Raw genomic sequence first — 17,357 nt, forward strand, 5'->3', positions numbered from 1 at the left:
ATGTACCTTTGGCAAAAAGTACATCAAACCTGTCACATGTGTTCAGGTTGTAGATTAGGGGGGGGGGGCACCGCTCTTCCCTGGGCACTTCCCTTCCTCAAGAGGACTGGAAGAGTGTTGAATCCTTGATAAATCCCGTGAACAGAACTCCATAACAAGATTCCCCAGGTGCTGTTGCATGTACTTCTTGGCTATACATTTTCTCCATCACTGCACTGGGGCATTAGGACCCACTCAGATCGCAGGGTGAGTGCCTCCTCATAGTCCCACTAACACCTCTTCCAGCAGCAACCTGAGCTTCCCAGGAGTCTCCCATCCAGGTACTGACCAGGCTCACAGCTGCTGGGCTTCAGTGGGCTGCCAGGTGTGATGTGTGGGCTGATATGGCTGGTGGCTGATATTTTTTCAGAAGGCTTTTGATAAGGTTTCTCATAAAAGACTTAAATAACAGGTGGTAGGCCTGGGATGTGCATGTGAGTGGACCGAGAATTGGATAACAGAATCCAGCGAGTACAGATTAGGGGTGCGTTCTCAAACTGGGGTCATTGGTGGAGTGCCACAGGAACCTGCTCTAGAAGAGACCCTGCTGCTCTAGAATCTGCCCGGTGATGAGCTGCCAGATGCAGTCCCTGGCTTAGAGGAACGCCCTGCACTGACAGAAACTTGCTAGTCATGAGCAGTAAAGACTACAGCTGATCTGTGGGAACTGATCCTAGTAAACAGGATCTACAAAGGCACTGAAAAAGCCAACCCACTGACATTCTTCAGAGTCAATGGTGAAATAAAAATCAGAGGACACTGGTGGAAAGAAATGTCAAAATGCAGGTAAAACGGACGAAAGCACATTTGCCCAAAGAGTTGTGGGAGGTTGGAACAAGCTAACCCAGTCACATTTCTGATGCTGATACTCGGGTGTCCTTCAGGAAATGCCGAGTAACATCTTAGGATCAATTAGCTATTAAATACCAAAGGGATTAGATGAGAAAAATTGCCTTCTCTCGTAAGATGTCTTTATTCCAAATGGAATGATTTAAGTATTAGGCACTTTGAATTGCTTTGAGCTCTGGAAATGCCACTCGCAGTTTTTACTATAAATATTCATGTGTGAAAATTTCAGCATTTCTGGAGCAGGAAACAATTAAAATGATCTAAAAACCAATAATCAGAATATGAGTTCAATCAAGCAAATGAAAGCCGGGTTGGGTTTAAAAATAACTAGACACTGGATTCACCCAGTACCAGGATTGGGAAACCATGGTCTAAATGTATAATTCTCTCTTTCAGATCTCACGCTGCTGTCTCGTGTGACTTGTATAGTCAAGATCCTGCCTGCCCATGCACCCCAGCTCTCTCCTCACAATTTGCTGAATCTCACATGGAAGCAAGAGCAGAATGCAGAAGCGAATCAAACATAGGCCAAGGACAAAGAGGAACCTCTCCTTTATCTCTCAAAGCAAACACTGGAAGTTATGTGCATCCTGTTTCTCAATATAAATGCACATATAGGAAAATGACGCTAAAAAACTGAAAGGCTCATGTTGCTTGAAAATCACACACTCTCCGGTCTGCAGGCTGCATCTCTATCAGCGGCAATTTGTCTCTTTGCAGCAACATTAGCTAAGTGGAAGAGGTCCATACGTTATCAAAGCAAGACAAATCGATGCCGAGTCCTGGCACTGTTCCGCCAATACGCTCTCAATCCCTTCCCCCACCAACATGCTCCATGTGTGTATGTAAGGCCTTTCAGCACGTGAGTGTGCTCTACCCACATGTGACACGCAGGGAGAGGGGGAATGGAGGAGCTGCAAATCCGTCCCCCCCCCTTCCTTCATGCCTGCCTCCCAGCAGACAGCCTCAGCTAGCCTGCGGGGTATACCTGAGCCAGCCCCCTCTGGACGAGACCATCTACCGCAGGTGCAGGGAGCCTTGGAACTGAACACCTGGGCTGTATCATGACCTATATCTGCAGCAAGCGCAGTCCCAGGTCACATTCCTAACAAAGAAATTTCAACGTGGACAGTGAAATTTAAAAGCTTAAAAGTAGGTTATAGGTTGTGGTGTGGGTGTATAACATATTTGGAGTCAATTTTTTGTCACGGCATGCTTCTGTCTATAAATTTTAAAAAGCGGTGACACAACACAGTAAAATCTGTAAATGAAGTAGTCCATAATTATTCAATTTCTTCATCTCTGAGATTAATTCAGTTTAACTAGTATAACCAATCCTCAACAATTAAAATGCCTACCTACTGCTACCTATCTGATAGCTATCTTCTGATACCTAAGCCGACATGATATCCACTCGGAGCAGTAATGACACGTAGTCAACCCAAAACACAAACAGCAGGATTTCTAATGAAGTATAGTGCACATTGACAAGCCAGTGTGAAGATGCTTAGGTACCACCATGTTCTGAGCTGTGCTCTAGTTGATGGAACCAGAAGGAACCTACAGATCAACACCGCCACCTTGCGTTCAGTTTTGAGAACGCAGCCCTTGCCAATCTGCTCTCGCTACAGGCTAGCCTCAGGCTAGGCGGAGGCATCATCCGTAACTATGCTGTTACTTTCATCTGAAAGGTCAAGTGCTGGACTTCATGCAATACAAATAGTGTATAAGAACTCTATTAGGAACATATGACACCCCTCTCTCTCCTACAAGTTGTTGAAAGTATTACTCTGCTACATGAAAAGAAAAACATTGCAAGAAAACCATTTTCATGGTTTTATAAATAAAGCATTTCATTGCCAACAACACCACTGTATGCTGTTCTTTTCGTGCATTAATAATAAACCTTGATAATAAACACCTTTCCATAACTTTGAACTTTAGGTCTGCCTTTCCTCCAAGGGATCTCAATAATCATTTCCATGTTCATGTCAGGCCTGACCAGAAAATAAAATGGCTTGAACTGCAAACAAAGGGCCTGTGTTTATATGATATAACTACAATGTGATCTGATGATGTTTTGTGTTGCTGTCTGAACAGAAGACAGTCACATGGCCCCTGTCGCATTACCCCAAAAGAGGAATCCACTTCAGAGTGAGGGTTTCGAAAGAATGGGAACACTTGAAAGGCATTGATCAATTAAGCAACAAATGTACTCGAGTAAGGGAACTCTGGTCCTTGACGGCAGACATTTGTGGTTCCAAATCATTTAGCGAATCACCTACAGCTGATCACAATTAAATCATTCCAAGTCTCTAAAAATTGATTACTTTTAATGATTTCCTATAACACCTGCAGAACTGTGGGAGATACCCAACTATATCATAATTCAGGACATACATGACAGAATTCAGTTACTTCCTGTTTAAGAACAACAATCATTCATTTGGCATAAATGAAAAATGCACTGGAGACAATTTCTTCACAATCAAATGAAAGGGCCACTGCTTGTTCTATCCATCCTCAATACCCTCCCCCTCCTGTACAAGAGAGTCTTGGAACAAATGGAAGAAGGAAGGTGCTGCAAGTTTGATTGTGCAGTCTGCTGTGAATTAGGGCCCTGATGCATTTGGAGTTAAGAACAAGGTGAAGAAGACAGACCCACAGTTAAGATCATCCGTGCTTAATCCGCCTCACTCTGGGAAAAGGAAACCGCAACAGCTCTGAGACAATCAAACAGCCAGGCATCAAAACCACACCTGACACATGGCACAGACTTGCTGTCTTTCAAAAAACATGTTAACCAGAAATAAGTACTCGTTTGCAATAAAATCAATTAAAACCCCTATTTAAAAAAGTCTAGATCCCTGATAAATATCATAGTTCAAGCAGTCAATGCTAATTCTGCTCCTTGGGTCTGTTAAGAAAACAATGATCACCCTTCCAAACAAGGTTTTACAACCACAGATTTAGTTCAAAAAGCAAGAATATCAAAAGAAATCACTGCACCAAAACTAAACTTTAAGGTTTTTTTATTTCACGTAAGACTGTACTTTTCCTGCCAAGCAGCCGGTCCCTCGTACGCCACTGCTGTCTGAGCTGTGTCTAAGATTCTCTCTGCTGCTGCGCTCAGGGGCCTGTGCTTGACGTGTCCCCATTAACGGTGCTCTCCCAAGCCACCTCCCTCCACACATTCAGACAATGACTGCCAGGGCATCGTCTCAGCTGCCTGAGGAACAGATAATAACAAAAATTCCTTACACTTACATAGCACTTTTTTTTAAGTACTCCACTCAAAGCGCTTCACAGGTCATGGAGGCTCTCTTCCACCACCACCAATGTGCAGCACCAACTTGGACGATGTGATGGCAGCCAGAGTGCACCAGTCCTCTCCCCACACACCAGCTCTCAGTGGGAAGGAGAGCAGAGTGATGAAGCCAGTTCAGAGACGGGATTATTAGGAGGCTATGACTGGTAAAGGCCAAGGGGAGTATTGGCCAAGTCACTGAGGTAACACTCCTCCTCTTTTCGAAAAACGTTCAGTGGTTTTTAATGACCATAGGAAGCCAGGACCTTGGTTTTCTGTTTCATTCAAAGGATGGTTCCTTTTCTCAAGGTATAGTGTCTCCATCACTGCACTGGGGCACTGCACTGGACCCACACAGACCACAGGGTGAGCGCTTCCTACTGGTCCCACTAACACCTCTTCCAGCAGCAGCCTTAGCTTTCCCAGAAGGTCTCCTATGAGGTAGTGACCACCCTCACACCTGCTGAGCTTCAGTGGGCTGCCAGCAGTGAGTTGCAGGGCGATAAAGCTGCTGGGTAAACAAAAAGTGGACAAATGGGGGGAACCTGATTCTTGGCATCCCCTCTGGACTCTGGGACGATTATAAACATTCTGAGTTTGGATTTGGCAGTCTTGGCTCACAGCCCATATAGTGTTTTTTATGGCAACAAGATCTTCTCTAAAGCGGCGTCATGTGTTTGCAGAAGAGAGAGGTATGTGAGGAGTTCCCTGCAGCAAACGCACAAGGCCATCCTGGCTCCACAAACACAAACGAGCACGACCTTGCTTTGAGTTTTGACCAAACAGACAAAAGGTCTAGTGATTGTTCTGGGCCTTAGAGGGTGATGGAACTTCTGCTCTGTGCTCATGAAGACAATCACACACAGCCTCCCACTTATGGAGTCTGTTTGATTTGGGATTGCTAACATGTAAACCTGCAAGCGTGCACGCTTCAGTTGAAACATGCTAATAAACGACAAAACAAGATTGTTTAAAAAGCCCGTTCTCTCCTGTCCAAACACACAGCCTGCGACTGAACTCAGGAGCTGTGCTCTGGGCAGAGGCAGTGTCACCCCTGTGCTCACCGAGTCGGGGGGACCGGTCCTGTCAGATCCTCGGGCGTGTGCCTCTCAGCAGCTGGCCGGGGAGCTGAGCAGTCACCAGCTTCGAGCGGGAACCTCCTCCCGTGACTGCAGCCTTCAGAGCTCATGACACCTGGTGGAAAAAGAGGAGACCTTTTTAACCACCAGTCAGTGGGTGGTTGACCACCGATCAATGACTCTGCAACACACCATGCTATCGAAACTGCTTTTATGACATTAACAGATTGGATGAGGTACATACGTATGAACCGTGCCCATCTTCTGCTAACACACAACAGGTCTCAGCACTCCGTCCCTAATTATCAGGACAGCCAGATTCACTCGACCTTTCACCCCTCCAAGAAGCACTATGGCTCACCTTCTCACTGCCTTGCAAAACCATGGTGCCACAAACAACTAAAAGGTGCCCTTTTAATAACCCACTGTGATTGAATGCTGCAAGAGGTGAAAGATGCAAAAGTGAGATGGAAAGAGATTGTGCAGGCCTGGAAAATCCTGATGCTGGGGAGTGGCCCACCTTGGAATCAATTTCTAAGAGCCTGGATTGGCATGGCTGTGACAGTTTCAGCAAATCCTGTTCAGCAGTTATGCATTCAGCAGTTTTCTAATCGGCCTTATCAGGTACAGGGAATGCTGGGAGGGTGACTCCTCACCTGGTAAACAACAGGCACAAGGCAGGGTACACCCTGGACAGGACGCCAGTCCACCATAGACACAAACACGCACACACACTCTTGCTCCAGGGCCAGTTTTCCCAGAAGCCAATTTACCCACCAGCATGCCTTTGGACTGTAGGAGCTGTACAGATTATTTGAAATGAAAATTCTGGTACCCTGTGAGCTCCCAAGACAAGACCATGGTCACCGCCGACACAACTGAAGCTGTTCCCCAGCCCGACAAAAACCCGTGAGTTTCAAGTCTTCACAAATGGAGAATTAAAGGCTGATTTACAGTATTTACACCTTCTGGACCCTGTAGAAACGGACAGGTTGGCCCACCCAGGCCTTTATGATACTGATGTGATACTTAATCTCAGGTGTTTTTACCTGAGAATACTGACACCAAGCTGAAAATATTAATATTAGCGATATAGTATGAGTAATATTAGTACATGCACAGAGATAATATGGTTTATTTTGTTATGCAAAGATTACAGGTATCTCGATAACGTGCTAAACACACATGGGTCACACCCAGGCCCAATATTCATTTTAACCACCGATGGCAGAAGGAAACTATACGTTAACTCTTACAAGTTCTATACATGTTTCACTAATGTTCTCTTTTTTTTAAGTCTCAAGAATTAAAAACATTATTGCTTCAATGTTTCATGAGTTGTTCTTTCCCATGAAGTATTATTCAAAAGCAATGATGCGGTGAACATTCATTATACATTTCTGCATTTAAATATCCCTCATCATTCTCGCCTCGGTTAATGTTTGGTTATTTTCTCAGCACCGACATTTTACCTTTCAAATTTCAAACTGGAAAGGGTTATTTCCGTGAAGACAGAAAATCTTATAATTTCTTATAAGAAGAAGCAGAACATACAATGCAGCCGTCTTTCAAAAAGCGTTTAAAAATGTTGCATTAATTCCAGCTACGACTAGACCTGATACCTTATCTCGTAGCTCAGTATCATAATGGCACCGTAAACCTCATAATAAAAACTGGTGGTTTCCGTGGTAACGACGTTGCTTCTTAACAACACGACATTTTTTTAAACCTTGTAAAGGATGTGTTGGCGCTTTGTTTAAAAGCGAACAAAACCAGAACCACTTTACTCACGTGTTAATTGTTTCAACAAGCGCCTTTAAGGGCGATTTAAATCAACACCCCTCCTCTGCCCCTCCCTCCTGCTCCCACCTCATTGGTCCAATCACCTGTCTGTTGTTGAAAGAGTCGCTGCAGAAAAGGTGGTGTCTGATTGGTTTGAATCGTTTAAATGTTTCATTGTAAATGCTGTGTTAAATGTTAGCTGCTTTGGGTAACTGTTATATTCGCCTATGCCAATAAAGTCCTTTTTTAGGGCTCACACCTGAAGAAGGCCGAAACGTTGTGTTTTTTTTCAGCATGGAATAAACCTATTACTTGTTCCTTTGAATCCCTTTTTTATGTTTGAATGCGGGTTTACTGAAAGCGACCAGATCCTTGAAGCATTACATATTCGAAGACCTTAAGCAGCAAGTATCCACATGGTTATAGATGCTTTTCTCCTTAACACTGGTACTATTTTTGCAACACCCTAACTCGACGAACACTTAAGGAAAAAAAAAAAAACGGGTACGAGTTTTTAAGAGTTACATGGCACTGTTCACAGAACTCAGAAATCTTGCTTCGAACCCACTATTCCCACCCGTAGAGACAAAAACTCTTGATGTGTGATACTTCGTTAGCGATTTTTCAATGGCCGTTTTCTTGTCTGCTGCTTGACTTTGCCTCGCCTACTCGGTGATGTTCATCGGCGATCATCCTCCCCGTTTTTAACATCACTTCTGCCAAAAGGGTTGTAAAAAGGCAATTAAAAGGAATCGTTCAATTCCCCACGAGCTGTAAGACGTCTTGGCTCAGAGGAAGCGGTAGAAAGGACTGGAAAGGTCGACTGAGGGGTATTCGGGTATTGTCTTGAACACAGCCGCTCTTTGACCTTATATCAAGTTTAGTTTTTACACATTTTATCTTCACTACTTTACTGATTTGACTATTGTATCGTAGACGCGCAACTGTGTGCTTATTTTGACTCTTTATTGCTCTTACGGGGGAAAAGCGATCCACTGTGGGCAGTTTTCTCCACGCCGGGAGCGAATCGTAAGCTCGCACATGATGTGGGGTTAGGGACTTTTTAAGGCTGAACACGGATCCGAAGATGTACACCGTGCTCCAAGCTGATACAGGTGCAGTCTGCTGCTACAGTACGGCGTCTTGTACCTGCTACAGAAGTTCACATAATAGTAACACCCTAGGTGATTACAGGAATTGATAACTGTTAAACGCATACTGCCGGTCCATGAATAAAGCATATTGAGCGTATTCACCCAAAAGCAAACCAATACTCCACGTACAGGACACAGAAGGCAAGGCTATTATTCCTTGTTTCAAAGAAGTGTGCCATCCGCGTATCACAGTTTAGGTTTAATTTCAGTTGAAATGTTTGTGTTTTCCCCGAAAGGAGAGAAATCATATACAACATCTGTAACAGTATCTACACCTCTGCGCACAAATCGTAAAAGTGGCTTTGTTCTGATCTTCTCAGCGTTTTATTCTTACTATGCAAAAAACAATTATATTGTCAGGCTTTACTGGGTTTTTAGCCATTTTAACACTCATTCCTACCAGATCTGTATTTGTTTTAGTTGAAAAAGCTTTCTTTTGGTTAATGGACACATAGAGTACCCACTTATGTTAATAATGGTTTAGTACCTGACAATGAGCCAATATCCACTACAACAATCAGATTCTGATTAGTGTGAATTCAGGATTGGTAAATGATAAAATGAGGTTCCTTTCACCCGAACAAAGCTCTTTTAATAATAGTCAAGTTGTCATAATAGTGGAAACAGGAGTGGAAATGCTGCATAAAGTGTTGTTGCTCATAAGATACAGTATTCTAACTCCTGCCTGGGTCCAAGATGTCCTTTGCACAGCAGTGTATACTAGACGTGCTATTATATTAGAATAATGCTACTTGGCAATACAGAAAATATCAAACAATACTTTGCACTGAAACTTCAGGAGGTAAGTACGTACGAATTTCAGAAAAGAAGAATTCAAGCAACACCTTTCTCAGCAACCAAACATTATTTAAGTGAAAGAAAATCTACATATAAACCATGCTGCTCAAATTGACCATACCAACATGCTATACAAAGCCTTTTATAGTACAAGCACAGGCGATGGAAACTGCAGTCTTTGATACCTGGCCCTGGAAGATGCGATTTTGTCACTTCTAAAAACAGACTCAGGTGAACAGGACGCTGGTAGAGCTGGGTGAGGAACAACAATCTTGAATACTAACCAACATGTGAGTGCAAGAGAAAATCTGGTGATCATTTACGCCGCTGCCCCCCGCCAACTTCACACTCTTTAAAGACTTCAACCACAGTCCTGGCAGGGTGCTGTGTCCTCTTTCTACAGTGACATACAACACTCCGCTGCTTATGTAAGTCTCAAACTGTCTCCAGAATCACACTTATTTGTTGGCTGCTGCAGCAGGAGGAAATCTGCTGTCTCTGTCGTTTGACATCAGGTTTTTGATGCATCCATTTACCCAGCAATGTTAAAGCATTTTAAATTCACTTCCTGAATATTATATATTAAACAGGTATATTAAACATGGCCATTTTCAAGGCTTGGAAAGGAAAATTCCTAACCAAAAAAAATGAAAACTCCAAATGAAAGGCTGTTTTTTTTCTAATCCCACATCTGTTGGCTGTAGGTCAAAAAGTGCTTTAAGCAGATGTATAATGCATCTTAAAGAAACAGGACAAATGGCAGTGCAGAATGGAAAAGAATAGCAGTTCATCACCATTGGCTGCTTTTCTATGTTTACAAACATGAGGTACATGGAGTTCGTACTGCATAATAATCAGTTCATTTAACACTTTTGCCTTCACCGAGCTTTCAGCGAGGCCACAAATATTACATAATGCAATACTTATTATGTACCATTACAATGCATGACTGTCATAGAATAAAGTATTGGTCTGTTAATGTACTTATGAGCTACTAAAGTGTAAGTCAAAGTGATTACACAAAGGCTTATCTATATACCATATTCCAAAAATACTCTGCTCATATATAGAATCCTATCCTCTAACAGATATTAAGCATCTTTTATGGAAAATAAATACCAGACTGGGATTTAAAAGCCCCAAACTGAAAATTACATTTTCTTGCCTACAATTTAGAATTAGGATTGCAGTGTTGATTAACACATTTTAATAATATTTGGAAAACTTTTACACTTAACCCATGAAAAAAAATTAAATAATTTATACACCATTTCCTTTACCAGAAAGCGTTATAGTTAGATATGAGAGCAACCTCCTGAAACTACAGAGCCAATTTACTCTAAAGAAATAATCAGAAACTGTTCCCATTTTGACCCCCAAAATATAGAATAATTACTGTAGAGAACATGTAAAAAGTATGACATAAGGATAAGCTTTTAAGGGAGCAATCTGATAATGCCTTGAATCTTTCATGGGGTCAGCATATTTAGCCAGTATTTCAATGGTGGAGTTTAAACCCATCCAATATTCCTCTACTTGTATAAAGGGAAATATGGCCAAGGCATGGACTAAACAATTATACATTAAGCATGGTTCTTGTTGTAGAATTCCACATGAAACTCAATGAAATGATTTTTCCTTATTTTCATTCCCAGTCCTCCCAATCTTCATCCACCAGCTGAAATGAAAAATAAGACATTTTTAAATGTTCAGCGAGTTCTTAAATCCTGTTCAAACTGTAAAACGCATTTAAAAGTAATTATGAGTCTAGAACATAATTACTGTGACGGCTGCATTAAATATTTTACTGCATAATTTGAGTACACTCCAGCACAGACAATTCAGCATCAAATAAAAAGCTATTTTTTCTTGATTACCAAACAGCTTTACCTTACTGCAGTTACCAAGAAACTATTACAATACAGTAAGGATCTATTGGTAGAAAGAACAAGAAGTGAAATAATCCAAATTAAGCAATTTCTCAAGTCTTTCTGAAAATGCATTGCACACTTCATTTCAAACATACAGTATATTAAACTGTAATGTTTTGTTTTGAGTAATTAAAATGTTGCTGTATTAACTGGACCTTGAACAATAAGAAACTTACTTCTCCTGAGGCTTCTACTTTAGAAAGTGCTAGCTGGACCTCTTCTTCAGTCATGTCTAAATCAAAATCCTTTTCCCAGTCCTCGCTAATGTCCGTGCTTGATCCTGCAGCAAACATATTTGAAATAATATTTGAGAAATTCCAGTGCAAAACACTGATGCTATCCGACCTGTTCAAACAAGCCACGACCAGAAGCTACAAACTGTTTCAATGATACACTGATCTTTCTCGCTGTAAGAAAACAGTGGCCGATACACACACTGAACAAAACACTAGGGATCACCAGTCAATTGAACAGACTTGGTGGCAGGCAACGCATGAGTGATTGGCATGAGGCATCACATTCCATGGCCAGAGCAATACCCAGATATTGTCCATCTTACTGTAAAGTGGTGGAAACGTTGGAATGTGCAGTTCAATTCCACGCACCTTTACTTTCAACCACATTGCAACTAAAGGCAGTTCTGCTAGTAGAATGGAATGGAACTGAGCTGCAAATATTTTAAAAGTTTGGGGCAAGTATGCCAGTCCGGTATAATCTGTTTCCCCAACAAGCCACTGGGTTGGGGTTAATATTTTAGCCAGTGAGTATATACTTGAGCTTTCACACTCACAGTGTCAATAATAATTCCTTTCACAATACTGTACTGTGAATTTCCCTTTGTGCACAATACTGTTGTCGACAACCTCTCGCCACAGAGTTAATTCTGAAGTCACACCACTTGAGAGGTCTGAACGTTACCTTTCTTGCCGTTGTTTGATGGAGTGGATTTTCCGCTATCAGAGTTCAGCTCGAAAACTCGCAGGTCCGTGGGTCCTTCTTCTTTCACAGTCTCTGACTTTGTAGTGGCTCTTGGCTCACTTGTGTCTTTCGGCATTTCCTCACCCAGGCGAGTCTGCCCCCCCTCCAAGTCGGCCATCTTGTCCATTCCCAAGGGCCCGTCAGCTGCCCGCATTGTTTTCTGGCTTAAATCCGTCTCCTCAAGGCTAGCTTCCGATAATTTCTGGGCGACTTCCTCTACGGTGCTGCGCCGTTCCGTGTCGGCCGAAGCTCGGTTTTCGATCTGCGTCACCAGGCTCAAACTCTCGCTGCTCGCCGAAGGCGTCGCGGTGTGGTCTTGCAGCAGGCCGGCTACGTCTCCGGTCAAGGACGCTTCCCGGGATTCCGGAGCAGATCTGGTCGGAGCCGTCATTCCGGAGGCAGTGGCGTTCGGGGGCAAGAGGCGCGATTCACCCAGCGGCTTGAGGTCCGGGCGTGATGCTGTTCCTCCTCCTCCTAAGAACTCATCTGTACCCAAACAAGAGGGAAGCAAGAGACCATTTCCAGAGGTAAATCAAAAAGTAGGGCAGTCATCAAGTCTCAACATGTCAACAACATGTCTCTCCCCCAGGGCATCCATGATACCACCCGTGAGCCCTGAGGAATTTTAGACAAATTAGTTCAGCGGTTATAGAGATTTTCTTCCTTTTGACACGGGAGCAGGGCTTTCTAACCATTCAGTAGAGTGCTGTATTAAACGAACACGGTAGAAAAAACTAAATCTAAATGACACTCTTTTTAAGGTGCAACCACATCAAAGCAGAAGGAGATGGTTTGCACAGTTGCACCTGCTGACACTTTTACAGGGAAACAAACTGTTTTACAGTTTCTTAGAAATGCCTAGATACCTTCCTCTTCTTCCCAGCCTAGCTCCTCAGAGTGGGATGTCTGCTCCGCTCTTTGTTTCAGGGCCACTCTTCTGGCTTCCTCCTGTGTAGAACAACAGCAGCACGATGAACAGCTTACTTCCTTAACAGGAACAAGTAAAGGTTTATTCAAGGCTGAAAAGAAAGTAAACACTTCGGCTGTGGAGGCACCCAAAGAAAGTTCCACAGAGCCGAAACGTTGTTTCTTTTCTTCTCTTTTCAGCCTTGAATGAACCTTAACTTGTTCCTTTGTGGCCTACGCATGCTGACGCAGCTGTCTACTTTAATTATTTCCTTAATGAATGGTTACCAAAGCAGAGGCCACAAAAAAACAAACCAAACTTTCCAGAGAGGAAACCTGACAACAATGTGATAACATGAAATATGTGGAGTAAAAAAGTCTTTGCATACAATGTCTCTAAATTACAACTTGACTAAAATCTCAACACAAAGCAAAAATGCAATGTTTCACCACTAGATGGCACATGCCACGAGTTAAATGCAGTGGGGTAATAAGTGTCATCACAAAGGAAAAGGAACAGAATTACGCCATCAGGCCAAACTAAACAAAGTAGAATCCTAAACAAGTATTCCTAAAGGACAAGCAGTATTGTACAGGTAAACCTTTAGACATACTGGGGATTTCCAGTCTCCTTTTAATCCTAATAAATGGAAATAGTTTCACACTAAGCAAGGAATATCTCAAATAAGTCACTAAGCTGTTAACAGTGTTGCTGCTGATGCTAAAGATGAACACATCTTTACTAACTCTCATTAAAAATACCTTCTAAGTTTCACAGAGCATATCACAGCTGTGCCGAATACTGTTGGCAGAGAGAAGGACTTCATAACTATAACATTTCCCCCAACTCACCTGATCCAGCTGATACACCCTGTAGAAATACCGCTGCCAAAATTCAGAATGAGCCACTGCTGCTGGAACCTAAAAAATCAGTTAAAAACACTGCATTAGAATAATGCTTTTATGAACAAAAAACAAATCCACAGTGCACAGCATACCAATAAGTGATTGTTAATAACTAATTTCATTTTATTGAGCACCTGTGTCTAAAATTCCCATGGTGCTTGTTTAATATATAAGAAGGAACCTACAACACTGAGCACTGATTTGCAGTGTCTACTTGTGTGACATATAGATGTGGATGTGGTGGAAAACTTAGAAATGACCTGTGATGTCAAGTTTAACAAGTAAATCATGGCACAGTGCTCTTCAGCATAAGCAGACTAAAATGTCACATGTTTTGGACTCATAGGACTTTGTACCATTTTGGTGTAGAGTGCTCGAATGGATGGGCTGCTGACGAGAAGCTCAGAGATCTCTCCTTTCTTCTCTTCCAGACTGAAGCCTGAAAGCCAGGTATCAAACTTTTCTGGAGGTCCTGGATTAAAAAAAAAAACATGGACAAAACCACACGACTCAGAAAAAGTGAAAACTTCAATATGCATATTATCAGCACTAAATCAAGTAGAGAAAGAACACAAATTCAGTCATCAGCCTTTGCAGTCTTATCAGTAAAATGAAGATCTCATAAGATGCCTTGCCAGGCAGATTTCTAACACTGAATGAGAAACAAATGACTCAACATAAACTGTATTGCATGTCAGCCATCATAAATATCTTCTTCCAAATTAGTTTACAGTTTCTTTAAACTAATCTTAAGAAAATACTCCATACTACACAAAGATCCTGGCTTAAAGGAATTATTTAACTGGATGTATGCCCACATACAAAAATGTCTGCGTGTGGGTTCAAATGGAAAAACATAAAACCCTGCGCTATTAAGTGTTAACCGGATCACTAGTTCTAACCTTGGTAAAGACACCATTTACAGTAAGAGGATGCTGGGAGAGACAAATGTAACATACCATCTGGCTCATTGCAATAGGTAGCGGGGTCAGCCTGCAAGCTATACAGACGAGCCTAAAGAATGAAAAAAAACAACAGAGTGATCATCCATATGAAGTTATTTTATTGTTGAATGATACACAGTTAATATAAGAATACCAAAACACAAGTAGGAACATGATATAATATAATATATATATATAATTATATAAGTATACATAATATACAAAACACAACAGGAATCGACTTTACAATTTTCAGTTTGAAGACAGAAGCAAAGAATGATAAAATGTGTTTTAGAGAGGGCGAGGATATGTGCATGACAGGAAGGCATACCTTGGTACTGTCATACACCTCTGTTGTACCAGCTGGGGTGGCTACCAGCGTGATGACATCGCAGTCTATGGTTTTGTCAGGAGGGGGAGCAAGCGTGTCCGTTATCACCCCCAGTATGTTGGACAGACCCTTCTTGACCTTCTGAGTCGTCTCAGAGGACCCTTCCACCTAAAGACCAAGAACAGCCAGGTCACCTAGGAAGGAGGCCCGTTTTACATACATTTGAGCTTATTTCACAAACCTCTTACACATTCTGCATTGTTCCGCTCTGTTTAGTGTTTCTTCCTTCTTTTGTGATCCAGTTTTTGAAGATTCTGATGAATGTGAATTACAGATTGCTAACTGACATGCTTAGGCTCCATACAAAGCTGTCATAATAATACAGGTGGGTAACTGCGTCAGCATGCGTAGGCTGCAAAGGAACAAGTAATAGGTTTCATAATAATAGTCAATGTATTTATAGTAGAAAATATAAGTGGAAGTTTTTACTGATGCTAATAACACATATAGTGACTCCTGATTGTGTCTGAGACTTTTGTACAGCAGTGTATATGTGTGGGGCAGCCTGGTGGTGCAGTGGCTAGCATTGTTGCCTCTCAGCTCTGGGGCCTTAGTTTGAATTCCAGAACTGCAAGGAGAGTACAATGAGTACAAATGAGGATTAAACAGCAGGCCAGTTTAGCACTAATCCCATTTTTAAACTGTATTTGCTCCATATTCCTTACAGCACACCCAGCCCAACACTTACTGCTAGCTTCTCCTTCACTGCACTGGCTGTGGCTGCAATGGTGCACGCCGTATCATGCTGGACTACATGGGTGAACTCCGTCAGATCACGCTTCAGAAACTCGTAAGCTTCAGCAGACTGTGAACGATGACAAAAGATCTGATTAGAGACAGCGACACTTTCTATAGAAAACAGTTCAGTGCATTGCACGCATACTGTATAGCTTAACTTGACTTTTCACAAATCCAACCCTCTTCTGCAATTTCCCTCACGGGATCAATAAAGTATCTATCTATCCACAACTATAACCTACTGCAGACATTTTAAAACCATATGCTTTTTAAAAATCCCTACATCTTACTTTTTCAGTAAGTCTATATATTGTTCTAAACTTTTTATACTGTACTGCACCACAGAATGAGTGAATTAAGACACTGCCATTCACCACAGAACACATGCTGTGTAACTTTCAAATATCAGGCTAAACTCTGTTGTGAAGCACAGGAATTTGTTTTTGGCAAAATCAGAAAAAAAAGGATCAGTTATATCTCATGCAAAATCATTCCAGTACAAATTAATCTGCATCTTTGTCTTCCAATAACATTAACATTTCAATATTATATTTAAACACCAGCTGTTATTGTAAATAGATTGTCAGGTCCTTTTTCAACCTGGCAGGTTGGAGGGGGGTTAAAATACATTACACAGTATAAGGTCCATGCATACGCACATGGAATTGCTAAAACCTGATCAGATTATTGGATTAAAGAGCAAAGAGCCTACCTTCTCTTTGACTGACTGAAAGCTCTGCTGGAGCCAGCCACCCCACCATCCTCCTTCCCTGGACGGAAACAGACAGATCAAGCCTGAGACACTAGACACAATATTTGCACTGCCACACGCAGCATATTGTGTGTGTGTTGTGTGTGTTTTTTCTATCTTCCAACTAAACTCAAAGAGTACATTTCACTAAGAAAGACTCCATTGAGTTTGTGATACAGATCAGCACAGAGATGGCTAACCTGCACCCCAGCTACAGTATATAACTTCCAAGAAATCTGCAAAACATGATTCCTAAAACAACTGTTTTTTTTTCTTAAACATATTTAATCGTTATTAAGAAACGGCATCACACTACGACAAATTGCAGTACGATCCGAAAAAATAGAGGTCACTGCACAGCTGTTATTTTTTCTTCCTCCTCAAAATTACTATATATATTGGATTTTTCTTTTGTAAACAAACCAAGGCGGTTGCTCTGGAGTATTCGAAAGACACTTTCCCGGATCTATCAAACCGCACGAAAGTTTAAAAATGTTCAGGTACCTGGTGCAAAATACGACACCAGTGTATGCCTGCAATGATACAGAGGGTTAGAAGAGAATAAACAATAAAAACATTCGGCGACACAATACTCACCCTTCAGCCATCTTCACTGCATGACATCATCAATATTTACTGAACTCTGACCCTTCCACGAAGAAAGGGACCGAAATAATATAAGTAAGAGAACCATGATTTTTTTTCCGGGCAGACACTGTAAACCAATTTTCTCTATACAAGAAAGTGGAAAGTCATCTTAAATATTGGAAGTAAGCCCATGTACAAAAATCAAGATTACAGTAA

The 17,357-nt window shown here is 41.8% G+C and overlaps 1 protein-coding gene across 1 annotated transcript; it reads right to left on the reverse strand.

Moving 5' to 3' along the window:
- Positions 1-3,903: 3,903 nt before the first annotated feature.
- On the reverse strand, positions 3,904-17,256 carry bsdc1 (BSD domain containing 1). Its single transcript, XM_006631360.3, has 13 exons — positions 17,151-17,256; positions 16,515-16,572; positions 15,753-15,869; positions 15,005-15,172; positions 14,689-14,743; positions 14,086-14,201; positions 13,676-13,744; positions 12,784-12,865; positions 11,858-12,403; positions 11,116-11,219; positions 7,066-10,686; positions 5,260-5,389; positions 3,904-4,117 (listed from the first exon to the last, which is right to left on the reverse strand). The coding sequence occupies exons 1-11, from the start codon at positions 17,159-17,161 to the stop codon at positions 10,654-10,656; spliced, it is 1,359 nt and encodes a 452-aa protein (XP_006631423.2). The 5' UTR covers positions 17,162-17,256; the 3' UTR covers positions 3,904-4,117; positions 5,260-5,389; positions 7,066-10,653.
- Between the last annotated feature and the right edge of the window lie 101 nt (positions 17,257-17,357).

The sequence above is a fragment of the Lepisosteus oculatus genome, chromosome 11 (assembly GCF_040954835.1).
Source record: "Lepisosteus oculatus isolate fLepOcu1 chromosome 11, fLepOcu1.hap2, whole genome shotgun sequence".
Lineage (NCBI taxonomy): Eukaryota > Metazoa > Chordata > Actinopteri > Semionotiformes > Lepisosteidae > Lepisosteus > Lepisosteus oculatus.

Coding starts and splice junctions, on each gene's coding strand:
- bsdc1 (XM_006631360.3), bottom strand. Junction 12,866..13,675: donor GGGTGTATCAGCTGGATCAG/GTGAGTTGGGGG, acceptor TGTTCTACACAG/GAGGAAGCCAGAAGAGTGGC. Junction 12,404..12,783: donor AGGCTGGGAAGAAGAGGAAG/GTATCTAGGCAT, acceptor GTTTGGGTACAG/ATGAGTTCTTAGGAGGAGGA.